This window comes from Esox lucius, chromosome 20 (genome assembly GCF_011004845.1).
Source record: "Esox lucius isolate fEsoLuc1 chromosome 20, fEsoLuc1.pri, whole genome shotgun sequence".
Taxonomy (NCBI): Eukaryota; Metazoa; Chordata; class Actinopteri; order Esociformes; family Esocidae; genus Esox; species Esox lucius.
Window position 1 is genome coordinate 41,583,490 of NC_047588.1, and position 27,193 is coordinate 41,610,682.

Consider the following 27,193-nt stretch of genomic DNA (forward strand, 5'->3'; position numbering starts at 1 on the left):
AAATTATTTATAAAAACATGTTCCTACCAAAGTCCAAACCAAACTGACCAGTACATCATTGTTTCCCCCAGGCTGTTGACCATACATGGGTAATTAACCATACATGGGTGTCATACATGGATATCAAATCACACCCATTAAAGGCTGCGCCTCTACCGTGCATGTACATCAGTTTCCCCCATATATGGGTAATTAGGGGCATGTCAAATTTCAAATAGCCAAAGTCCTGCACTTATATATAACATGGTTGTAGGATTGTTTGATAAATCACACTTTTTTATTAGGAGTAGGAGCATTCTCTATTCAAATTGAAAGTACAATATTAGGATAATGTCTCAGGTAGAGACTGGATGTTAGTTACTTCAGTTGAGATCATGTTGGAAAGCACTTCCTACATGCACAGGTATGGTTATTGTCCAGAATGTATACACTGATATACACTGCTCAAAAGAATTAAGGGAACACGTAATAATCACAGTATAAAACGAAATCGATTTTACTTCAGGGATTTCAATCTGTCCAGTTAGGAAGCATACGTGATTGTGAATTAATGTCACCTGTTTTGGTGCAAATGAAAGTGACAAGAGAACTGGAGAGGCAACAGCAAGAGAACCCCCGAGAAGGAAAGGGTTTTGCAGGTGGTGGTCACAGACAATTGCGCTCTCCTTATCATTCCTGACTGATTCTTCTCGTTTTGCTAGTGTCCTTGTCACTACTGGTAGCATGAGGCGGTACCTGCAGCCCATTCCGGTTGCACAGGTAGTCCAGCTCATCCAGTATGGCACATCCATACATGCCATCGCAAGAAGGTTTTCTGTGTCTCCCAGTACAGCCTCAAGAGCATGGAGGAGATACCAGGAGACGGGTCGTTACACAAGGAGAGCAGGACAGGGACCAGAATATGCTCCACTGCGCAAAGAGGAACAGGAGGAGCACTGCCAGAGCTCTACAAAATGACCTCCAGCGGACTACTGGTGTGCATGTTTCTGACCAAACTGTCAGAAACCGACTCCACTAAGGTGGCATGAGGGCCCAACATCCTTTAATGGGACCTGTGCTCACAGCCCAGCACTGTACAGCTTGATTGGCATGCGCCAGAGAACAACAACTGGCAGGTCCGCCATTGGCACCCAGTTCTCTTCACAGATGAGAGCAGGTTGACACTGAGCATGTGACAGACGTGAAGAGTCTAGAGACGCTGTGGTGAACTTTATGCTGCCTGCAACATCATCCAGCATGACCGGTTTGGTGGTGGGTCAGTGAGGGTCTGGGGAGGCATATACTTAGAGAGCCATACAGACTGCCACGTGATAGCCAACAGTACCGAGTGTTGTTAGGTACCAAGATGAAATCCTCAGACACATCGTCAGATCTTGCGCTGGTGCAGTGGGCCCTGGGTTCCTCCTGGTGCAGGACAATGCCCGGCCTCATGTGGCAAGAGTGTGTAGGCAGTTCCCACATGATGAAAGCCTTGATGCCATTGACTGGCCCTCATGTTCCCCAGACCTGAATCCAATTGAGAATGTTATGTATCGGTGCACCCAACGCAGCCAAGTAGCACCACAGACTGTCCATAAGCTCACTGATCCCCTGATCCAGGTCTGGGAGGAGATCCCCCAGGAAACCCTCAGCAGTCTCATCAGGAGCATGCCCAGACTTCATCGGCAGTGCATACAGGCATGTGGGGCCATACACACTGCTGAGTCACATTATGAGTTGCCGTGATGAAATTCAGGCAAGTTGGACAGCCTGTAATTTCAATAGTTTCCTTTGATAATCGGTGTGTTTAAAGCCCTGAATTGGTTGAAGATTTTGGTTTCCATTGACCATTGATAAGTCATGTTGCTTTTAATTACACAATTTACAGTAAAGATCTTGATCTTTAATATATTTAGTTCGTCAAGACCTGATGTGTGAATTAAGTGTTCCGTTATCTTTTTGAGTAGTGTATTTTGGGGGAAACTGGATGATTGGAACTCTACCCACAGTCAGAACAAGGCTTCTCTCGTGTGCACTCTCTTATGGCTTGTAATGTGATGATACCTTTCCCACAGTCAGGAGCAAGGTTGATCAGAAGTGTGTATGCGCTGGTGCTTTTTAAGCTTAGCTAACTGAGAAAAACTCTTCCCGCAGTCAGAACAGCAATAGGGTTTCTCTCTGGTGTGCGTGTGCATGTGAATTTTAAGGCTACCTAACCAAGAGAAACTCTTCCAACAATCAGAACAGAGGTAAGGCTTCTCTCCTGTGTGTACTCTCTTATGGATAGTAAGTTCAGATGATGTAATGAAACCTTTTCCACATTCAGAACAAGGATATGGTTTATCTCCAGTGTGTATGCGCTGGTGCCTTTTAAGCTTAGCTAACTGAGAAAAACTCTTCCCGCAGTCAGAACAGCAGTAAGTTTTATCTCTAGCGTGTGTGCGCTGGTGCCTTTTAAGATAACTTAATTGTGAAAAACTCATCCCGCATTCATAACAGGAGTATGGCTTCTCTCCTGTGTGTACTCTCTTATGGATTGTAAGTTCAGATGATGTAATGAATCCTTTCCCACATTCAGAACAAAGATATGGTTTATCTCCAGTGTGTATGCGCTGGTGCCTTTTAAGCTTAGCTAACTGAGAAAAACTCTTCCCACATTCAGAACAGGAATAAGGTTTCTCTCCAGTGTGAATGCGTTGGTGAACGTTGAGATTACTTAATATGGAGAAACCCTTCCCACAGTCAGAACAGGAGAAAGGCTTCTCTCCTGTATGTTTGCGCTGGTGAGCCTTAAGGTAACACAAATGAGAGAAACTCTTCCCACAGTCAGAACAGGAGTAAGACTTCTCTCTTGTACATATGTTAATGTGTCTTTTTAGATCTGATTCATTTAGGAAACATTTCCCACAATGGGTGCAGGGGGGAGGCTTCTCATCTTTGCAGTCTTCTTGTTGTTTCTCTCCAGATGTAGGAAATGTATCAACTTCAGCAATCCCATCTGTGTGATTAATATCAGAAACATTCATTAGTGCAGTGATACATACATACCTATACTGGCCACACTGATATACCTATATTAGCCATACTGAGACATCCACTTCAATTAACACTCACCAAACTTGAGCTATTAGGTCGAGTAGCGAGTACAGATATGTCAATTATGAATGATGGAAAAGTATCTAGGTTGGAAAATCCAAAAGAGCCCCTAAAGAGCACTACGCTAACTATTCTCCAAAGAAGTACATGTGGTCCTAAATGATGAAATGTGGGATCAAAGAAATTTAGGCAAACAGTGAAACATTTAAGTAATACAGATTTTATTAACACTGGCTACAGTGGACATTGAAGTGACAGTAGCTTGACTAACGCTGTTGTCAGCATCCTTACAGTTAGTCACCTCAGGTACACCTGGTGAAGAGTCTTTATTAGCTGAACCTGGCCAATGTGAACTTCCCTGCTGACTGGACTGCATCATCACAGAAAACTGTACCTTGGCTGGCGCATGCCGCTTGTGTTATGTGGGACTTGGGGTTTTTAAACAATTAGCAGCGGGAGGGGGGGGGGGGGGGGGGGGGGGGGGGGGGGGTTGTTATCTTTACTCGCATACTGTCCTTGTAAATAATTTCTGATTCTCACATTTATTTTTAGGGATATATGTGAGTGAAATAATCCCACTGTAGAGCCCTGCTCTTAAGTACACATTGGGTTTATTGGGATCTGATCACTAGACCAGAGGAAAATGTGTCTACTACTGACCCTACAAAACTTGGATGGGAGACCAGCAGCATCTGGTCTCCCATCCAGGGAACAACCTGCAACGACCTTACTTCGCTTCAGAGGACCCAAGATGCTGTAGAACCTACATGACTGTTCAAAAGTCTGGGGTCACTTAGAAATGTCCTTCTTTTCAAAAATTTTAATTGTCCATTAAAGTAACATCAAATTCATCAACAAATAAAATATAAAAAAATAACAGTGTAGACATTTAATTATGTAAATGACTATTGTAGCTTGAAATGTCAAATTTTCAATGGAATATCTACATAGGCGTACAGAGTTCTATTATAAGCAGAAATCTGTCCTGTGGCTCTATGGCATGTTGTGCTTGAAAATCCACATTAATCATTTTAAAAGGCTGTGATCATTAGAAAATCCTTCTGCGATGGTTAGCACAGATGGAAACTGTTGGGAGAATTAAAGAAGCAAGAACATTGGCCTTCTTTAGACCAGTTCAGTATCTAGAGTGTCAGCAATTGTGAAAATAAATTAGAAATTGTCAACGTTGTGCACTACTCATCCAGCTAGTTACCTTTTTATTTAGTTTTGGGCAGCAGTCTTAAATAATGGCATAGGTACCCGTGATACAAAGATATCAAATACTAAATGACACAGCATTATTCTGCACAATGAGATTCTTGTGACATGGCATATGATATCTACGCAGTACGAAATAAGAAATATATAAAGCAAAAATACATACATAGCAATGTAAACCAGCAGGAATTTTAAAGAGTGTAGAATGGGGAATATGAACAATAAAGGTCTAAATATTATAAGTAACATGCCAAAGAATGGCACATAGAAATATTCTAGTGTACATTAAAATGTACATAGACTTCAGAGCATTTCGAATGTTTTTGTGATCAATACGATCCTGGATGACTGTTGCTGGTTGAGAAACCTTATGGCCTGAAGAAAGTGTTGGTTAGGATATCTACCTTGTGCATGAAGTAATTTTTCCAACTACAGTTTATAGACAGTTTCACTTATAATTCACAATCTCACAATTCCAGGGGGTCAGACGTTTACATACAGTAAGTTGACTGTGCCGTTAAACAGCTTGGAAAATTCCAGGAAATTGTCATGCTTTAGAAGGTTCTGATTGGCTAATTGACATCCTTTAAGTCAACTGAAGGTGTACCTGTGAATGCATTTCAAGGTCTACCTTCAAACTCAGCGCCTCTCTGCTTGACAGTGTTAGCTTCGGTCCACTTTTGATCCATGAACAGAGTCTTTAAGTCAGGGGAGAATCTTGATTTAGCATGAGTCCAAGATGTTGATCTTCCATAGTTCTTACATGTTCTCAAATAATTACAAAGTGAACAGTCTTATGCACATAGGAGGCAGTCAGCGGTCATAGCCAATCATTACACAGATCATTATCCTCCAGCACATCCCCTCCAATATCTGTCTGTGTTCCAATCACATGTGTATTCTATATCCTAACCTTATATGGCCTGATAGTTTCCTCTCTTGAGTTCCTTGCTCCACAGCTTATCAGGTGGTGTGGGGCCCCTCAATAGTGGATACCAACTGCGTGCGATACGGTACCTCATATAGCACAAGATAACAAACCACTACTCCAACAAGAGAATAGAACTAAAATACATGCGTATCATCGGGTAAAGACAGGCTTCCTCACAATGGTATGTTCCAACCTATGGTCCATGGGTCTATTCAGAGTCTATGACAGTCCCATGGACAACTCCTATCAGGGTGTGTGGACAGTTTCTGTGGACAGGGTGCGTGGGGCTCATCAATAACAGGCCCAGCACCACATCCCATCCATTGTCCTCTGCTCAGAGTTAGTCAGCTCATATGTGTTGTCTTAAGTTCCTCATGCCCATATTGTATCAACATCATGGGAAAAGTCTGGTTCATCCTTTGGAGCAACTTCCAAACACCTGAAGATACCACCTTCATCTGTACGAACAACAGTACGCAAGAATAAACACCATGGGACCAAACAGAAACCCTAACCCAGATGCCTACAGACCATGCACAAAGCCCTTCAAACCCTCAATACAAATGCCACATACTTCTCTTCACACAGTGGAATCAGTATAAGGATCATACATTTCTCTCTCCCACAGGTACATGGAACACCTCTGAAAAGACAAATCATGTAATACTCTCCAGGTATAGGCCTACTACTACTCATAATAATAATAATAATAATAATAATAATAATAATAATAATGCCTGCAAGCTCACATTAGTCTGGTGCTAGTGCCAATTATAACAATAGCCTAGTAATGATAACAGGCCTACCTACCGCTACTGATGATGATAATAATAATAATAATGTGTGGGCCTAAAAATAATAGCCTTGGGGGCTATTTATCTGTCAAAAGGGGGGCCCCCCCAATTGCAATGAACCAGCTTTGGGGGGGGCCCAGCTTGCAAAAGGTTGAGAACCCCTGCTCTGGAGGATCATGTACATCAAACACCCATTTTTGGAATAGTCACTATACTATTGTGGGAAGCTTGTGGAAGGCTACCCGAAATGTTTGACCTAAGTTAAACAATTTCAAGGCATTTCTACCAAATATTAATTCCTCAACAGAAATAATGAAGCCTGCCCAGGCCTTTAGGAGAGGTCTGGTTAATATAGCCTAGAGTTGCAGAATGTAAAGTGCTCCTCTAAAACTAATTTTATCTCCAGAGTATTTCCTACAATACATTCACTGCCACATATAAAACTATATTTCCACAATGAGGCTTTTGATATGAAGTGATTTGCATTGCCTGAATTGTTGAACCTGGAACATGTTGAAAACACGCAGTTTATTCTCATAAAGAGTTCTGCCTTGACCGTTTTATGATTTTGTTCACGGATCAAAAATCTATAATTTCTAACAACCTACTTGATAAAACCAGTTCTTACCTTGACTAATTAAATCCCCAAAATTCTTCTCCTCCTGCTCTTCATCTTTAAAGATTATATTCAGTCCCAGTATTTGACTTTTGTCTTCCAGCTTCACTGATGTCATCTCTGAATCCACCAATGAACACTGAGCTCCACTGTCACAATCAGCATCTACTGGTTCTTGTTTGATCTCAGTGTGGAAGGAGAACAGCAGGCTGGATTTGTCCTCCATCTGATAAAATAAAGACCAGATCAGACCCATACATGACTGATGGGAATAAAATACAAAATGGAGGGGGGTGGAAACAATCACAGGTTCATAACAGACCCAGATCACAGATAAGGTGTACTTTATAAGTGTATAGTGCAAAGACTTTTCACTATTATGATTGTTTCTTCGGCGAGCGACAACTGATATTCCGCACAAAATAAATTGCCTTTTTACAGGCCATGTCCACTAGAGTGTGACTAAAGGAGTGGGCGACTAACTACCTATTGTTGTGGTAGATGACCAATATAGCATTGCAATCACTGGTGGCAATCACAGCCTGAGGCGGCGGGCCCCACACCAAAGGCCCCTCCATGCATAACAAAAACCAAGCTAGGCAAAAACCAAGCTAGGCCTACATAAATAAATAAATGAATACAGAAGCAAAAAACATTGAGGGCGAAAAAAAGAACTGCTTGCTGAGAGCCCTCGTGTTTCAACTGCCAGGTAATGGATGCCTGTGAAGTAGGCTACATAACAGATGTTCTACCATATTGCTTCCAGTTGAAAAAGGGGCCGAATGGTCTCAAAATTCCTGAATCTGGCAATAATTGCCTTTGCGTATCTTACGTGCATTATGCCACTTTCAAAATTGCTAATCATGACGTTTTGAAAGATGACAAGAATAAAATGTATAAAGGGTACTGCAGTTTCAGGACCCTCATTATTCGCGACAACAGCGCCACGTAGTTAATTGGATGACCGGAAGTCAGTACTCGACCCAAGCCGGAGGCTGCTGTTTCAGGACCACATTTCTAGGACCCCTAGATATTCACGACAGTGACAACACACTTGATTAGGCTGTGGTGATATTTGAGGAGACATTTATCCACAAAGAAAGGTATAATATTTGAAAAAAAATTCTAATTATAAACCTGGGATAATTAAAGAACTTAAAATAATATAACAGTAGAAACAAATGTACATATTCCATAGTTGCCAAGATCCAGTGTAATACATTTCAATGTGGACAGATTGAGAGGCCTGAAAACATTGTCTGGGACTACAGAGAACCAATGTAAACCCTGCAACATGAGCACTGATGGGCTTAACTTCCCCAAAGAGCGAAAATCAACCAAGCATAATTTCCTCATAGCATCAGTAATAAGCTCATGAAGACCTGCTACAAACAACTGGTCCTCGGAGGAACATAAAGTTCAGCTCTGTGGAAGACCATTACCATCTGCCTTGTTCCAAAGAGCAGACCCAGACATCCGGCCTGTAGCTCTCACATCAGTAGTGATGAAGAGTTTTGAACATCTGGTACTTTCGCAACTACAAGAGAGTCCAGAACCTGTCAGATGAACTTGTTTGCCTACAGGAAGAGTAGAAGTGTAGATAATGCCCTTATATAACTTCATCTTTCTCTAGTGCCCTTAACACCATTCAACCACACCTGTTGAGAATGAAACTACTAAACATGTGTAAATCCTCTAATCATACTGTGGATAATTACATTCCACACCCACACACACCCCCCCACACACACCCCCCCACACACACCCCCGTCTTTTCCCCGGTTGTAGAAAATAAATGTATTACTATATCCTTATTTTTTTCGTTAGAAGGCCTCCGTACTTTGTATGCTTGAAACATTATGTATACTCAACTCAACACTTGTCTTTCCCTGTCAGCAACTCATGATGTCGTGGCAGTTTGTCACCATGGTCTCCAGCTGCCATTATATTTTCTTACAGTAAATGAAATTAGCTCTTAATAGTGTACTTAGATAGATATATATCTATCTATCACGCAGGTAAAATACGCATTCACAAAAAAAATCCAAGGAGGAGAGCCTGATTGACTGGAATGGGATTGCTGGAACTGAATTGGCTGGGAAGTAGCAGCACGTTCCAAATTTTAGAAATTGAAATTCCACTGACACCTGAGCAGTCGGTGTTTGGTGTTCCTAAACAACACTTAGATGGCCTCATTAACTTACACAACATATTTTAAAAAACGAGACATTATTACACCTTTATTTTAACAAGGAACACAGACCGAGACCAAGGTCTCTTTTACAGCTGGGCCCTGCGTATACAAGTTAACATATGCAGGGTATTTTCAATGATTAAACTGGTCAATGATTGTGACAGTCAAGGCCTGGCCTAAGGACGCCACTATCGAACTGAAAAAGACACAAAGAAAAATATAATTGTTTAATCACTTACCATTTCAGCTACTTGGATTCTTCCTTGTATTTCACGAAATGAAACTATACCGAAGTTCGGCAAACAAACCTTAGCCTACAAACAACGAGCTGCAACAAGGTTAATTCTACTTCATCTTCTTTAATAATTTATACAGCGGTTGCCAACCAACGTTTCCGGTGCATTACCGCCCCCAACTGGACTGGAATGTGGACCAGACACAAGGGAGGAAAGTCTGAATCTCCCCCATTATTTTTGTCGCCCTACAGAAACGAAATACATCATTTAATACTACATCCAACAGCATTATTCCTTAATGCAAATATAAATCTCTCCCTTTTCATCCCATAGCTATGACACTGAAGTAAAATGTGTTAAACTGTCTCCATGTCCTTCCTAGCATTGATCACGTTGCCCAGTCTGGTGTAGTGACGTCATTCCAATTCGTTTGGGTGAGCCGGCTCATTTGCTTCCGTTCACCGTAAAGAGACGGCTCATTTGGCTCCCGAACGGCTCTTCCTTTAAAATCCTCAAAATAATCCTAATACACTGCGTTCACAATTATTAGGCAAATCGTATTCCTCAAGATTTATTTTATTGTTGAACAAACACAATGCTCTCAGTCAATCCAAAATATAAATGAACCTCAAACCAAAATGTATAAAGGAAATATATAAAGGGGAATATTTAAGTGTGCACATTTATTAGGGAACAATTAGTGTGCAGAATTATTAGGCTACTAAATTAGAAAAAAAAATATTTCTCTCACTCATTTGTTTATTCTAATTTTTTAGAGTAAGCGCAACAAATTAGTAACACAAAATGAAAATTAAATAACATTTCTGGCCTTTCAAAAATATTCAGTGACTGATATTGCCACCCTTCTTTTCAATAACTGCCATAAGCCTTCCATCCATGCAGTCTGGCAGTTTCTTGATCTTTTCACAATCCACTTTTGCTGAAGCAGCAACCACAGCCTCCCAAATGCTGTTCAAAGAATTGTCTTCCCTGACTGTAAATCTCACGTTTGAGAAGAGTCCACAAGTTCTCAATAGGATTTAAGTCAGGAGAGGAAGAGGCCCAGGTCATTATTCGGGCATCTTTGTGGCCCTTGCTGGCTTGTCAAGCAGTGGAGTACTTGGATGCATGTGATGGAGCATTGTCCTGCATGAAGATCATGGCCTTCTTGAATGCTGAGGACTTCTTCCTGCGCTACTGTTTGAAGAAAAATATCTTCCAGAAACTGGCAGTAGGTTTGGGAGTTGAATTTCAGTCCATCTTCAACCCAAAAAGGTCCAACTACCTCATCCTTAATGACAGCAGCCCATACCAGTACCCCTCCTCCACCTTGCTGGCTCCTTACTCGAAGTGGTGCCCTGTGTCCATTAATGATCCAGGTATAATTTTGGCCAATTATACCTAAGGTCATGAAGCTGCCTAATAATTATGCACACCTTGATATTTGGTGATATTCACTGTTGCCACACCCTCCCTCATTACACAAATACATATCACCTGAAAATGATTAAATCCAAGGAGCATTCAAGTTTATACAGAATAGTCACTTGCCTAATAATTGTGCACGCAGTGTAAAGGGAAAATGTGCACATCTCCACAGTAAAAGAACAGTGGGCTAGAATTGTTAGTGTGAAATGGATGTTCAAATAGGTTATATGTATATTACCTGTCCTAATTATTAACAGTATTATTTACTGAAAATGCAAGTGGAATACAAAGCCGTCTAAACAGTGATGTGGTCTAGACATTGTTTATAGGTACGAGTGCCCCCTACTGGCCCTCCAAAAGACCAGCATGAGATGCAGGTTTCTGGGCTGCTGATTACGGTTACTGGAGACTGTTTAGTGTCAAGTAGAAACTGGACTCTGAGGAGGAATCCGTGGCTTGTTGGGTTGGCAGGAGGGGATTACCAACAAGATTTATAGAGGATGAACATTTTGTTTAAATTATCGGTTATTTTTATAACAGATTTACAGTCCTGAATAAAGCAAAAAAATAATGTGTATTGGAAGGTATATGAGGGTACCGTGTTGTCTGGAGTCTCAACTCAGTGGGACATCCTAATCTCACACCAATGGGCCTGTTTGCTTCCTGAATGGAACGGACATACATGATGGGGGCCAACGTAGCCACATCTGCTCATACCAACCAGGGGTGAGGATGGACAAATCAACAAAGTAGATATATGACTTTTGTTTGATTAACTGCACTGATGTTTGGTCTTTTAGTGTGTGTCCCATAAACAAAAGAACTCTCCAACAGGTTTCAAAGCGGGACATGTTATGTATTGTTTGTTAAAGGTACATCTTTACTGGATGAAGAATCCTGCAAGATCAAGCATCTAGTTTTGGATGGTGCAAATTGAATATACATGGGATACAAAGATTCTACACACCCCTGTAAAAATACCAGGTTTTTGTGATGTAAAAGAATGAGACAAAGATAAATAATTTTCCCACTTTTAATGTGCTATACTACCGTGAACAATTCAATTGAAAAACAAACTGAAATCTTGGAGGGGGAAAAATTTAAGAGAAAAACCTTACAATAACCTGGTTGCATAAGTGTGCACACCCTCTTATAACTGGGGATGTGGCTGTGTTCAGAATTCACCAAACACATTCAAACTCATGTTAAATAGAAGTCATTCCTCACCGTCCATCATTTAAAGTGACTAGTGATTATTCAAAGTTCAGCTGTTCTAGTAGGATTTTCCTGACATTTTCTTAGTTGCATCTCATAGCAAAAGCCATGGTCCGCAGAGAGCTTCCATGAGATCAGAGGGATCTCATTGTTGAAAGATATCAGTCAGGAGAAGGGTACAAAATAATTTCCAAAGCATTAGATATACCATGGAACATAGTCATCATCAAGTGGAGAAAATATGGCACAACAGAGACATTATTTTGGAGGGACATTACTGGACGCCCCTCCAAAATTGATGAAAAGACGAGAGGCCTACAGCAACATTAAAGGAACTGCAGACATTTCTGTTAAGTACTGGCTGTGTGCTACATGTAACAACAATCTCCCCTATTCTTCATATGAATGGGCTATGGAGTAGGATGGCAAGACAGAAGTCTTTTCTTACAAAGAAAAACATCCAAGCCCGGCTGAAGTTTGCAAAAACCAACATCATGTCCCCCAAAAGCATGTGGGAAAATGTGTTATGGTCTGATGAAACCATAATTCTAAAAGGTATGTTTGCCGCAAAAACAACACTGCACATAACCCAAAGAACACCATACCCACAGTGAAGCATGGTGGTGACAGCATCATGCTTTGGGGCTGTTTTTCTTCAGCTGGAACCAGGGCCTTAGTCAGGGTGGAGGGAATTATGAACAATTCCAAATACCAGGCAACTTTGGCACAAAACCTTCAGGCATTCGTTAGAAAGCTGAAGATGAAGAAGTTCACCTTTCAACACGACAACGACCCAAAGCACACATCCAAATCCACAAAAGCATGGCTTCACCAGAAGAGTAACGTTTTGGAATGGCCCAGCCACAGCCCATACCTGAATTTTATTGAAAATCCAGAGGCGATCTGAAGAGAGCTGTGCACAGGAGATGTCCTCGCAGTCTGACAGATTTGGAGCACTTTTGCAAAGAAGATGTGCCATGCTAATAGACTCCTACCCAAAAAGACTGAGTGCTGTAATAAAATCAAAAGGTGCTTCAACTAAGTATTAGTTTAAGGGTGTGCACACGTATGCAACCAGGTTATTGTGAGTTTTCTATTTATTAATTTTTTCCCCCCTCAAAGATATCAGTTAGTTTTCAATTGAACTGTTGACAATATAGGTCACATTTAAGGTGGAAAAAGTTCTGACATGATTTCTTTGTCTCATTCTATTACATCACAAGAACCTGGCATTTCAACAGGGGTGTGTATACTTTTTATATCCGCTGTATAATGTAAGATGAATATATGTCGAATACATTTAACTTTATTCAAAATACATTTTAGGTATGACTATGTTTTTCACATTTTATTCTGAAATGTATTAAAACTGTATACATACATTTAACTTTATTCAATTTACATTTCAGGTATCAAAATGTATTCAAACTATTATTTCCGAAATGGATGTCAAAATATAGAAATACATTTTTCCAAATGTATCTCAAAATAATTAATGTTCACAGTCCAAAATGACATTCATGTAAGACTTACTTTCACTTCATAGCAGACCTGAAAATGATTTTACCGTAATTTCCACAAGGAACACAAACAGAGACCAAGATCTCTAAACACAGTTGTCATTCCCTTAGAGGCCTCAATCTTTAGTGGATATTGGACCTGGCACATGAGGAAAAAACACATGAGGATGCAATAGAATCTAAATAATATGTCCCTACTATTATAAACATAATCTCTACTATTATAAAAACAGTCCCTACCAAATGTCCAAACCAAACTGACCAGTACATCATTGTTTCCCCAGGCTGTTGATAATTAAGGATGTGTTAAATTTCAAACAGCCAAAGTCCTGCATAACATAGTTGTAGGACTTTTTATTAGGAGTAGGAGCTTTCTCTATTCTAATTGAAAGTACAATATTAGAATAATGTCTCAGGTAGAGACTGGATGTTAGTTACTTCAGTTGGGATCATGTTGGAAAGCACTTCCTACATTCACAGGTATGGTTATTGTCTAGCATGTATACATTGATATACACTGCTCAAAAGAATTAAGGGGACATGTAATCATCACAATATACATGTATAACAAAATCGATTTTACTTCAGGGATATCAATCTGTCTAGTTTGGAAACATAGTTGATTGTGAATCAATGTCACCTGCCCAATCAGGTTGCACAGGTAGTACAGCTTATCCAGGATGGGACATCCATACGTGCTGTCGCAAGAAGGTTTGCTGTGTTTCGCAGTACAGTCTCAAGAGCATGGAAGAGATACCAGGAGATTGTCCATTACATGCGGAGAGCAGGACAGGGACCAGAATCTGTTCCACTGTGCGAAGAGGAACAGGAGGAGCACTGCCAGAGCTCTACAAAATGACCTCCACCGGACTACTGCTGGGCATTTTTCTGACCAGACAATCAGAAACCGACTCCACAAGGGTGGTATGAGGGCCAGACCTCCTCTAGTGGGACCTGTGCTCACAGCCCAGCACTGTGCAGCTCGATTGGCATTCACCAGAGAATACCAGAATTGGCAGGTCCGCCATTAGCACCCTGTTCTCTTCATAGATGAGACAGGTTCACACTGAGCACGTGACAGACGTGAAGAGTCTAGAGACGCCGTGGTGAACATTATGCTGCCTGCAACATCATCCAGCAAGACCAGTTTGGCGGTGGGCCAGTGATCTGGGGAGCCATAACCTTAAAAGGGTCACACAGACCTCCACGTGCTAGCCAATGGTACCCTGACTGCTGTTAGGTACCGGGATGAAATCCTCATACCCATCGTCAGACCATACATTGGTGCAGTGGGCCCTGGATTTATCCTGTTGCAGGACGATGCCTGGCCTCATGTGGACAGTGTGTGTAGGCAGTTCCTGGATGACAAAGGCATTGATGCCATTGACTGGCCCTCATGTTCCCCAGACCAGAATCCAATTGAAAATCTCTGGGACATCATGGACGTTACGTATCATGCATCCAACGGCACCTATTTGCGCTACCGACTGTCAGGAGGGTCACTGATGCCCTGATCCATGTCTGGGTGGAGATCCCCCAGGACAGCATCTGCCATCTCATCAGGAGCATGCCCAGACGTCGTCGGCAGTGCATACAGTCACATGGGGACCATGCACACTGAGTCACATTATGAGTTGCCGTGAAGAAATTGGAAAGCCTGTAATTGCACTTGTGTCCTTTGATAAATCGGTGCGAGTTTAAATCCAGCCCTGAATCGGTTGGTGATTTTGGTTTTCATTGACCATCATCATTTTGCTCTTAATAAATTACACAATGTAAAGATTTTGATTTTAAATATTATTAGTTCATTGAGACCTGATGTGTGAATTCAGTGTTCCCTTAACTTGTTGAGTGTATTAAGGTATTTTGAGGAAAACTGGAAGAATGAAACTCTTCCCACAGTCAAAACAAGAGCAAGGCTTCTCACCTGTGTACACCTTTATGGCTTTTAAGTTCAAATGATGTAAGAAAACCTTTCCCACAGTCAGAACAAGAGTATGGTTTATCTCCAGTGTGTTTGTGCTGGTGCCTTTTAAGCAGACCTAAATGAGAAAAACTCTTCCCGCAGTCAGAACAGGAATAAGGTTTCTCTCCCGTGTGCACTCTCCTATGGCTAGTAAGGTTAGATGATGTAATGAAACCTTTCCCACAGTCAGAACAAGAGTAAGGTTTATCTACACTGTGTGTGTGCTGGTGCCTTTTAAGCAGACCTAAGTGAGAAAAACTCTTCCCGCATTCAGAACAGGAATAAGGCTTCTCTCCCGTGTGCACTCTCTTATGCCTAGTAAATTCAGATGATGTAGGGTAACCTTTCCCACAGTCAGAACAAGAGTACAGTGCATCTCCAGTGTGTTTGTGTTGGTGCCTTTTAAGCAGACCTAACTGAGAAAAAGTCTTCCCACAGTCAGAACAACAAAAAGGTTTTTCTCTGGTGTGTATGTACTGGTGCCTTTTAAGGCGACCTAACAAAGAAAAAGTCTTCCCACAGTCAGAACAACAAAAAGGTTTCTCTCCAGTGTGTATGTTCTGGTGACATTTAAGCTGACCTAATTGAGTAAAAGTCTTTCCACAGTCAGAACATGAATAAGGTTTCTCTCCAGTATGTATGCGTTGGTGAATTTTAAGGTTACCTAATAAAGAGAAACCCTTCCCACAGTCAGAACAGAAGTAAGGCTTCTCTTGTGTACATATGTTAATGTGTCTTTTTAAATCTGATTCATTTAGTAAACATGTTCTACAACGGGGGCAGGGGTGAGACTTCATATCTTTGCAGTCTTCCTGTTGTTTCTCTCTAGCTGTAGGAAATGTATAACCTTCAGCCATCACATCTGCGTGGAAAAATCAGAAATATTCATTAGTACAGTGATACAAATAAATATACTGTACATAAATACATTCATTATAACTTATAAAATATTACTCCAAGAAGTATTCGATAACCTGAGGTTTTCCATAATCCCATGACCTACTTCATAATTGAATGATCAGAAGGGAAATGTCTATCAATTAAATTACTTTTCCCACCATCCAATTTAAATGGAGTTGCAACCAGGGGGACTACCACAACCCGGCACCCATTTCCCTGTGGGTACAGTTCCATGACACAGCTATATTGGCCACACAGACATACTGAGACATCCACTTCAAATAACACTCACCAAACTTACAGAACTTTAGGAGCACAGAGAAAAACAGAGCAGACATCAATCATTTTGACAGCCCTCATCAATCTACATGTTCTCCCTCCACTGGCTCCAGTGGACAGTAGCTTGGCTAACATTGTTCTCAGCATCCTTACAGTTAGCCACCTCAGGTAAACCTGGTGAAGAGGCTTTATTAGCTGAACCTTGCGAATGTGAACGTTTCTCTCACGCTGACTGGACTGCATCATCACAGAAATCTCTGGTTAGATTCAGTTGAGCACAGAGGTTTACATACACTTAGGCTGAAGTCAGATTTTTCAACCCCTCCACGGATTGTAATTCAACACTAGAGTATTGGCATGTTGGCTAGAATATCGACTTTGTGAACAAAGTAATTTTTCCAACTACTGTTTAAGACAGATTTCACTTATAATTTACTATTTCACTATTCCAGAGGATCAGATGTTTAAAAGAAGTTGACTTTGCCAAATGTCCTGAAAATGTAATGTCTTTAGAAGCTTCTGATAGGCTAATTGACATCATTTGAGTCAATTGAATGTGTAGCTGTGGATCAATTTCAAGGTCTATCTTCAAACTCAGTGCCTCTTTGCTTGACATCATGGGGAAAGCAAAAGAAAATCAGCCCAGAGCAATTTCAAAACATCTGAAGATACCACTCATCTGTACACAAGTATAAACAGTACACAAGTATAAACACCAAGGGACCACATCAGAAACCCTAACCCAGATGCCTACAGACCATCAAAAACCCTAACCCAGATGCCTACAGACCATTCACAAAGCCCTTCAAACCCTCAATACAAATGCCACATACTTCTCTTCACACAGTGGAATCAGTATAAGGATCATACATTTCTCTCTCCCACAGGTACATGGAACACCTCTGAAAAGACAAATCATGTAATACTCTCCAGGTTTACATATAAGTCATGTACCATCTAAGCATGACTGACGTACCACTCTGGAGGACTATGTACATCAGACACCCATTTCTGGAATAGTCACTATCCTATTGTGGGAAGTTTGTGGAAGGCTACCAGAAACATGTACCCTGAAGTCTGCCCAGGCCTTTAGGAGAGGTCTGGTAAATATAGCCTGGGGTTGCTGAATGTAGCCCACAATGCTACTCCAAAACCCATTTTATTTCATCTCCAGCTTGTTTCCTACAATACATTCACTGTAGCTGGTAGAACAGTTCTTGCTAAGTAAGGCAATATGTACGTCATATACCTTGATTTGTATCATGGCCAAGGGAAAGGTTCGAGTAAAACACAAGAAACACTAACATACATTTTCTGACTCTACACTCTCAATATTAAGTGATTTGCATTGGCTGAATTGTTGAAACTGGAACAAGTTGAAAACACGCAGTTTATTCTCAAAGAGTTCTGTCCTGACTTCCCGGTTTTAAGATTTTGTTCATGGATCACAAATGTATAAGTTCTAACAACTCACTTGATTAAACCAGCTCTTACCTTGACTAATGAAACCCCCCAAATTCTTGTCTTCCTCCTCTTCCTTTTCATTTTTTATTTTAATATTCAGTCCCAGTATTTGACTTTTGTCTTCTAGCTTTACTGATGTCATCTCTGAATCCACCAATGAACACTGAGCTTTACTGTCACAATCAGAATCCAGTGACTCTTGTTTGGGTTCAGTGTGGAAGGAGAGCAGCAGGCTGGATTTGTCCTCCATCTCCTAAAATAAAGACCAAATCAGACCCATACATGACTGATGAACATGTTAGATGGGATAAAATACACAATGGCGGAAACATTTTAACTATCACAGGTCCATAACAACAGAACCAGGTCACAGTTAAGGTGTACTGTAATTGAATAGGGCAAAAACCATTGACCATTCCAAGTAAGCCAAATTTCACAGCATGGTCCGGAATCCTGCTGTTTTCATGTTTTGCAATCCTCTCAGAAAGATGATTCAAATCTTTGTAACCCGTCCTCAACCAAGTACCATATGTACCAAACAGCAGACATGGAAATCTGAAGAGTGCCTTCTTTTGTATGCTAACATGTCTTGCATACGTCTGTGCATGGTGGTTCTTGAAGCACTGACTCCAGCTGCAGTCCACTCTTTGTGAATCTCATCCACATTTTTGATTGGATTTTGTTTCACAATCCTCTCCAGGGTGCGGTTATCCCTATTGCTTGTACACTTTTTTCTACCACATATTTTCCTTCCCTTCGCCTCTCTATTAATGTGCTTGGACACAGAGCTCTGTGAACAGCCAGCCTCTTTAGCAATGACCTTGTGCCTTGCCCTCCTTATGCAAGGTGTCAATGGTCATCTTTTGGACAGCTGTCAAGTCAGCAGTCTTCCCTATGATTGTGTTGCCTACAGAACTAGACTGAGAGACCATTTAAAGGCCTTTGCAGGTGTTTTGGGTTAATTAGCTGATTAGAGTGTGGCACCAGGTGTCTTCAATATTGAACCTTTTCATAATATTCACATTTTCTGAGATACTGAATTTGGGGTTTTCATTAGTTGTCAGTTATAATCATCAAAATTAAAATAAATAAACACTTGAAATATATCAGTCTGTGTGAAATGAATGTATACATTATACAAGTTTCACGTTTTGAATGGAATTACTGATATAAATCAACTTTCTGATGACATTCTAGTTTTTATGACCTGTATAATATGTGTAAATCTAACAAGTCATATTACATTTTGTCCAGCAGTTGTCCCTGCTGGGCACAGTGTTGGAAAGCTCCGAGCAATTAAGCGTTTTGCGAAACAACACTCAACGGTTCAGAAAGCCTCGGTTTCAGATCCCTACCTCCCGGTGTTCATCGTGTGAATACAGACATCATGTCGCTCCTATAAAGAACGACGACTCTTTGTCCAGAGCCTGTCTGTCGAGCCAAACATGGTCACATGCTTTGATAACTCCAGATCTTAATCAAATACATATGCGTCAATTCTGCAATCAAGAATTGGTCATTTTCTTCTCACGTAGTTCCCTCGATCTACCAAATACTCATAATATCAATGATCGACTCTTCTTGTTTTTTTAAAGTCTTGCCAATGAACAAAAACATTCCTACTGGCTAGAAGTCATCTAGAGTTGGCCCATAACTGTTCAAGCCCCTCACCACAGTCACTTCTACCAGCAGTCCCGGCGGAACTAAGCTTGCCTGGTTATTCCTTTTTTTTTTAGGTTTTCCGTTTAGAACTGGTCTAATGCTAATATAATGCTAACGCTCTATAGTGCCTCCCGTTGCAAGGTAGGAGAATAACTGCAAACGTTACAGCTTTGTTTTGTGATCTGGATAACCGTATACTGATTTACATTTCATGAAGTACATTAAATAATTATTTTATTTGAACAAACAGTAAGGATTACCGCCATTGAACCTTTCAAACTGCGGAGTATTTATATCGAACTGAAAAAGACAAAGATTATAGCTGTTTGATCACTTACCATTTCTGCTACTTGGATTTCTGCTTGTATTTCACAAAATGAAACTAAAACGAAGTTAGGTCACCAAACTTTCGCCTACTAACTCCAACGCCTTGAATTTTGCTTCTTCTTCGTCTTTTAGAAAATATATATATTTTATATAGCGGTTGGCAACCACCGTTTCCGGTGCATTACCGCCACCAACTGGACTGGAGTGTGGACCAGACACAAGGAGGAACGTCTGAATCTCCCCCATTAATTTTTGTCGCCCTATAGAAACGAAATACATAATTAAATACTACATCCAACAGCATCATTTCTTAAATCTAACTACAGGCATATATCTAAATGTTAGATCCCTTGCTCCAAAGGCAGTTGCAGTAAATGAATTAATCTCTAATCATAAACTAGATGTTATTTGCTTGTGTGAAATGTGGCTAAAGCCTGATTAATTCACTGCCCTAAATGTGGCCTCTCTCTTGGCTATACTAGTGATCATATCCCCCGTGCATCCCGAAAAGGACTGGGGGTTGCTAATATTTATGACAGTAAATATAAATTTACTCTCAAACATATCACTGGTTTTCATTCTTTTGAAGTTTTACTCATGAAAGTTAACCAGGCTGATAAATCGTTTTACATAGCTACTATTTACAGCCCCCGGGCCATACACAATGTTCCTCAATGAGTCTCCAGAATGTGTGTCTAACCTTGTAGTCATGGCAGATAGTATTCTAGTTTTTGGCGATTTCAATATTCATATGGAAAAGTCCAATGATCCTCTTCAAAAAGCCTTTGAAGCCATAATTGACTCAATGGGTTTTATTCAACATGTCTCAGGTCCAACACACTGCCACAATCATACCTTAGATTTCGTCCCGTCACAAGAAATAGATATATGTAGATCTAATAATTTTCCCCCAAAATCCTGGAATATCGGAACACTGCCGTACCAGGCAGTAATGCAGCCTGGGAGGATGCTTTCAATGGTGCACCTGTAGAAGTTTGTGGGAGTTTTTACAGACAGGCCAAATTTCTTCAGTCCTGGACAAGCGAGATTTATATAAATCCAGGACAGGATTGTTATTCCAATGATTGGACAAATTTCTCCTAAACCAACGGGGAAGCTCTAGCATTAACTTAGTGCTATGCCTAATTGAACAAAATTACCACAAAAAAACTAAGCTATAATTAACGGTCATGTTAGATAAAGCACACCTAATGTATTTGACTCAGGTCTGTTGTTATGATGATGTTATTGTGTTTGTCATATTTCCTCCATTATTCATATTTTATTCCCATCAAACATGTTCATCAGTCATGTTTGGGTCTGATTTGCTCTTTATTTTAGCAGGAGGACAAACCCAGCCTGCAGCTCTCCTTCCACACTGAGATCAAACAAAAGTCACTGGATTCTTCTATGGAAATATCCTCATTGACCGACCTGTTTAACCAGGTTTCTGAGAGTTGAAGAATATCCACATTTGTGGGCTGAATCTAAATATACATCAGATCCATTGTAGGCAGCATACTTCACAAATGAGCATAATCCAAAGTTGTTTTTAGTAGGGTGGGAGTCAATAGTAGCCTTAATGAGTAGTTACCAGACCTCCCCCCTTTACACCACAGGCTCTGAACCTGCTACATGGTAGAACACTTAATCCAGAGTGTATGAAGGGAAATATGAGGGCATCGACTACATCTTAACTTCCTTAATTACGAGCCATCCCTGCTGTCTTTGCCAGACATGCTCTCATCTCCACTGGGATGTCCTCTCTCCAGTGCCAATCAGGGGCGGAGTCACTGTCCTCATCCAATGGGTGATACTCGGCCCTCATTCAGGGTGGTTTGAGTTGGTTGGTATCCCTTTGGTCAGATGCTTGGTAAAGTGGGTGGAGTTACTTCCTACCTGGTGGGCCCTGTCTGGGGTTAACTTCCGATGGGATTGTAGAAAATGTCTGGCCCCACCAAGTCTCCAACAGACCCTTGGTGATGTTAATCAGTGTCCTGGGTAACATTTACTTCTCTAAAGATCTGGAACACCAGGTGTGGGCCATCAGTGTAACTAAATGAATGATATTGTGGACATTGATCTGTAGTGTTTGGATTTCCCCTGTTCCCCATAAAGGGCAGAATAGGCTGATATGTTTTATTATACTGTAAGGATAATAAGTTAAACTTCACAAGAAAACATTGTAGAAATGACTGTCCTTGTTGCATGTCTGAAGACTGGCAGCAACTCACCGTCCATTCGATAATTTTGTATTGATTAAGTGGGGCAGTTCCTGTCCTTTGTGTTCATTGGCCCTCATTTATAAAAAGTGCGTACACCAAATGGACGTTGGCGTACGGCACTCTCAAATCCTACGCCAGCTCAGGTGGTGCATATGTTGAGTTATATGTTCTCATCATTTATGTTATATTATGTTGTTTAATTATGATACTGACTGTTGTATACCCCAAATTGTGCAAGAGTTAATTGTGCGCATGTGTGACGAGACGGGACTTTTATTTTGACCTGTCTCAAGCAAAAAATTGGTCGCCGTATACTCAGCCCCTGCTGCTGTTCCCTCGTGCACAGATGTTATGCCAGTGCATTGAGATGTAAACTGAAAATAAAACAGTATTAATAGTTATATTTGGAGTGATCTTTGGTGGATGGATGACAACAACATATTGCACATGGACATGGCGGAGAGAAATGAAACCTTAACAGCGCAGAAAAGAAAATCCTAACGCACTGACAAACTATGTGATATATTATGACCTACTGTAAAAAAAACTACAACATAATTACAAACTTCAGTGTTTATTTTTGTGCAACATGGACTTCAAGGTTTCATTTGTGTGACTTTACCAAAGCATTTGACTTATATGTATTCCTTCAGATGCGAGTCTGTGCGCTTTACATGACGTTTCAGGGTTAGGCCCGGCAGTTGCGCATGGACTGGGTTCAGTAATAAAAGGCTTTGAATTACCAAAATATAATTCAGACTGACAAAATAATAAAAATGACATTCTTCTTCTTTTAGACAATAATAGAAATAATAATAATAACGACATTCTTCTTCTAAATAACGATAAACGTCATTGATAAATATCATGAAATAATAAGACGAATATTACAAATTGTCATGCAGTTATTAATGTGAATGAATGGTACTCCACATCACATCATCATCTTTTATTCCGCTTTTTAAACTGCCAAATGAAACAAATGTATTTCTTTCTACCTCCCTGGTGATCGTCTCAATCTCCACGTCAGAGAAGTTTCTCTTTTTTGCCGTCTTCCGTGTGTCCATGGCGTAAAATGAGGGCGTGGGGGAAGCGGAGACTTGAATATATAGGGGCGTGTTATTCTAATGACGATCGTTTTCATCCGCGGCATTTATCAAGGGAAGGTATTGCGTACACCTGGATTTTAAAGGTACGCACAGTTTCATAAATCAGGCGATGAGAGGAGTGTAAGCAAAATCTTACGCCAACATATACGCCCGTTTCTACGCAAGAATGATAAATGAGGGCCATTGTGTTGTAGTCATATTTAGGAGGAATCTTTAACAGAAGCGCCTAACACACCTTCGTGCTATAGTGTCTTAGGTACACACGCCCTTTTACTGTATGGTTCATGTTATACGACCTACACCTTATGGGTGCTTATGATAACTGATATAGGCACATATACATACGTAAATCAAAGTGACCAGACTGATCCTTGTCTTCTGGACTTGACTGATGAGGAACATTGAGGATAATGTAGACCGTGAAACACATGATCTTTTGAATGTTTGGCTTGTGACAAAAGATTAGCTGCCATTTCTAAGAGCTTCCAGCATCTCATGGTAATATATGTAGTGAATGTGCATGTGTGTTCATGGTTGATTATTGACAGAGAACACCTGTGAATGTCCGGAAAGTGGCGTTCTCTAAAAAGGATTACTCAGACAAGATTCAGGGCGCAGGGGAACAGACTATATTGATTCGGGCCGGTTTGATTACTGAAACGGACCAGTTTATGTTGGACCTGGTCGAGGTATACAGACTGTGCCAGAGCTAACCTGGAGTTATTTAAGAGACCGGGACACAGGTCAACCACGGAGTGAGTAACCGGACTACAATACGGTTCCCATGGAAAAGACGCCAACATGCGACAGGGGGGTTCTCGTCGGCGCCACAGCAACGAGGGAAGGGGTGTGTGTGTAGTGGATAGGGCGTGACCTTCCTAAGAGTGTATCACAATACTGTAGTGGCTATAAACAAAGCACTTCTTCTACTGGTATCAAGTAGTGTCCCTGGTATCGCCTAGGAGGTTTTTATAAATGTATTTATTGTATTAGTTATGTCATTCCATTGGTCTCAGCTTGGTGGTGTGTTTGGGGAAAAGCAGTCTCCAATATCGGACCTCCTGTAATGGCCACATGACTTAGTACTTGGTGCAAAACCCTGGTTGGCAGTCAGAGGTCAGACGTTTCTTGTTGTTGGCCACCAGGTTTGCAGGATTTTGTCCCACTCCTCTTTGCAGATCTTCTCCAAGTCATTAAGGTTTCGAGGCTGATGTTTGCCAACTCGAACCCTCAGCTCCCTCCACAGATTTTCTATGGAATTAAGGTCTGGAGACTGGCTAGGCCACTCCAGGACCTTAATGTGCTTCTTCTTGAGCCACTCCTTTGTTGCCTTGGCCTTCTGTTTTGGGTCATTGTTATGCTGGAATACCCATCCACGACCCATTTTCAATGCCCTGGCTGAGGGAAGGAGGTTGTCACCCAAGATTTGATGGTACATGGCCCTGTCCATAGTCCCTTTGATGCGGTGAAGTTGTCCTGTCCCCTTATCAGAAAACCACCCACAAAGCTTAATGTTTCCACCTAGATGTTTGACGGTGGGGATGGTGTTTTTGGGGTCATAGGCAGCATTCCTCCTCCTCCAAACACTGCGAGTTGACTTAATAGCTTGATTTTGGTCTCCTCTGCCCACAACACTTTCAACCAGTTCTCATCTGAATCAATCAGATGTTGACAGCCAAACTTCAGATGGGCCTGTACATGTGCTTTCTTGAGCAGGGGGACCTTGCAGGCGCTGCAGGATTTCAGTCCTTCACGGCATTGTGTGTTACCAATTGTTTTCTTGGTGACTATGGTCCCAGCTGCCGTGAGATAATTGACAAGATCCTCCCGTGTAGTTATGGGCTGATTCCTCACCGTTTTCATGATCAATGCAAATCCACAAGGTAAGATGTTGCATGGAGCCCCAGACCGAGGGAGATTGACAGTTCTTTTGCGTTTCCTCCATTTGCGAATAATCGCACCAACTGTTGTCACCTTCTCACCAAGCTGCTTGGCGATGGTCTTGTAGCCCATTCCAGCCTTGTGTAGGTCTACAATCTTGTTCCTGACATCCTTGAAAAATGCCAGCTGGAAAGGCAAGAAAAACATTGGATATGAGCAGATCATGGTAATTTCCCTTCAGAAACACCTAACCACTGTGCCACAAAGACATGTAGCGTACTGCGGAGAAGAGATCTGCCAACATTGAACATGTGATATTTATTCCTGATCAGTAGACACCACTGTGCAGTGAGTTTAAAAGCGAAGAGATTAGAATTAACTTTTCGGCCAATTTGACAAAAGTCTTGAATACTTCAGAAACCCTTGATTTCTCATCCTTACCCAATAATAACAAAGATGTAAATGTTGTTAAATTATGATTAATCAGGAGATTTAACTAAATTCTCAGATCAAGGCTTGCTTTGAAATGTCAACCCCTTCTAATCCATGCATAAGGGCCGAAGGCTTGCTTTGGTGAAATACCACGTGATTGATGACTTAATTACATGCTTTTTCCAAAGCCTCTTTTGGAAAATGCAAGCTTCTATGGTTTGGTGTGGTTTGGACTTTCGAAGAGCAAAATCTACTGGTCACATTATTTAGTAATTTATTTCAAAAGGTTGTCCAGCAATGGCGCAGTTTGTAGGATTGTTAACTCCGAATTTCTTACTTATTATGGTGGGAGATCGAATCCAGATCATGTTTGAGAGCAAAAGATACTATTCATTGTATTTTATTATAATTCATTTTATTTTGTGTATCTTATGACACTTGCCTTATTAATACAAAACATTGGAAAAAATGCAGAGTTGAAAAATGCTAGCTGGAAAGACTAGAAGAACACAAGATACGAACCGGGTATTACAACTTCCCTTTGGAAAGCGCATGACCGAGGTGAAATCAGGTTTTGATTCGAGATTCAACAGACATTCACATTCATTCCTCCTTTCAAGCTCCCTTCCAAATTTAGGGACTGAGTTAAAAGAGCAAACCAGGTAATCGCTGAAATGTCTATAGACGAATATAGTATCCTTATGGACTCTCATCAACATCAATCCAAATGCTAAATACTAAACCACACTTCATATTGTCAAAAATAACTTTATTGATTTATCACTAATCAATAAATCAATTATAGCACGTTTAATTCAGTATTTATTCAATATCTTTTTAAAACTTGGTGCATATTATTCCCACACATAACTGGCCTACTTGTTCAAGCTTTGCTTTGGTGAAAAAGCCACTATGTATTTATTAATTATCAATCAATGGAAACACCTACATTTGAGTATTTCTTCAATAACTTTTTCAATGATTCTCATAGGAACTTCAAACCTGTGTGTATTATTCTAAACATAGCTGCCCTTCTTGTTCAAGCTTTGCTTTGGTGAAAAAGACATTATAGATTTATCCATAATGGCTTTATTCACCAAAAGAAAGCTTGCTGAATTTACCCACAATATACATTTTTTTTTACAAAAAAGACCATGCTTAGAAAGCCTTACATAGCTATTCAGCCAGCTAACTCTACACACAGTTGATAATTGTTCTAGAAAATGTACAAATAAAGCAGTCGTCACACACTTTGCCTCAAATCAGATGGATCAATATACAGCTGCTGGTCATAAAATTAGAATATCATCAAAAAGTTGATTTATATCAGTAATTCCATTCAAAAAGTGAAACGTGTATATTATATTCATTCATTACACACAGACTGATATATTTCAAATGTTTATTTCTTTTAATTGTGGTGATTATAACTGACAACTAATGAAAATCCCAAATTCAGTATCTCTGAAAATTTGAATATTACTTAAGACCAATACAAAAAAAAGATTTTTTAAAATGTTGGCCGACTTAAAAGTATGAGCATGTACAGCACTCAATACATAGTTGGGGCTCCTTTTGCCTGAATTACTGCAGCAATGTGGCGTGGCATGGAGTCGATCAGTCTGTGGCACTGCTCAGGTGTTATGAGAGCCCAGGTTGCTCTGATAGTGGCCTTCAGCTCTTCTGCATTGTTGGGTCTGGCGTATCACATCTTCCTCTTC

The 27,193-nt window shown here is 40.7% G+C and overlaps 2 protein-coding genes across 4 annotated transcripts in view; one reads left to right on the forward strand and one right to left on the reverse strand.

Annotated features, from left to right (window-relative positions):
• Positions 1-27,193, forward strand: part of LOC105027450 (zinc finger protein OZF-like) — a 541,343-nt gene that overhangs the window by 313,308 nt on the left and 200,842 nt on the right. The window lies entirely within an intron of this gene.
• On the reverse strand, positions 1,657-19,971 carry LOC105027453 (zinc finger protein 271-like). Its single transcript, XM_034288988.1, has 6 exons — positions 19,837-19,971; positions 17,867-18,089; positions 15,155-16,055; positions 13,868-13,925; positions 6,647-6,860; positions 1,657-2,977 (listed from the first exon to the last, which is right to left on the reverse strand). The coding sequence occupies exons 1-6, from the start codon at positions 19,837-19,839 to the stop codon at positions 2,055-2,057; spliced, it is 2,322 nt and encodes a 773-aa protein (XP_034144879.1). The 5' UTR covers positions 19,840-19,971; the 3' UTR covers positions 1,657-2,054.

What these genes read in the sequence shown, in the direction of transcription:
- LOC105027453 (XM_034288988.1), bottom strand. An exon ending in GGGGGGTTTCATTAGTCAAG is followed by an intron (nt 16,056 to 17,866) that starts GTAAGAGCTGGT and finishes TTTTCCACGCAG; the next exon opens with ATGTGATGGCTGAAGGTTAT. An exon ending in TGTGCAACCTGATTGGGCAG is followed by an intron (nt 6,861 to 13,867) that starts GTGACATTGATT and finishes TTATTTTATCAG; the next exon opens with ATGGAGGACAAATCCAGCCT.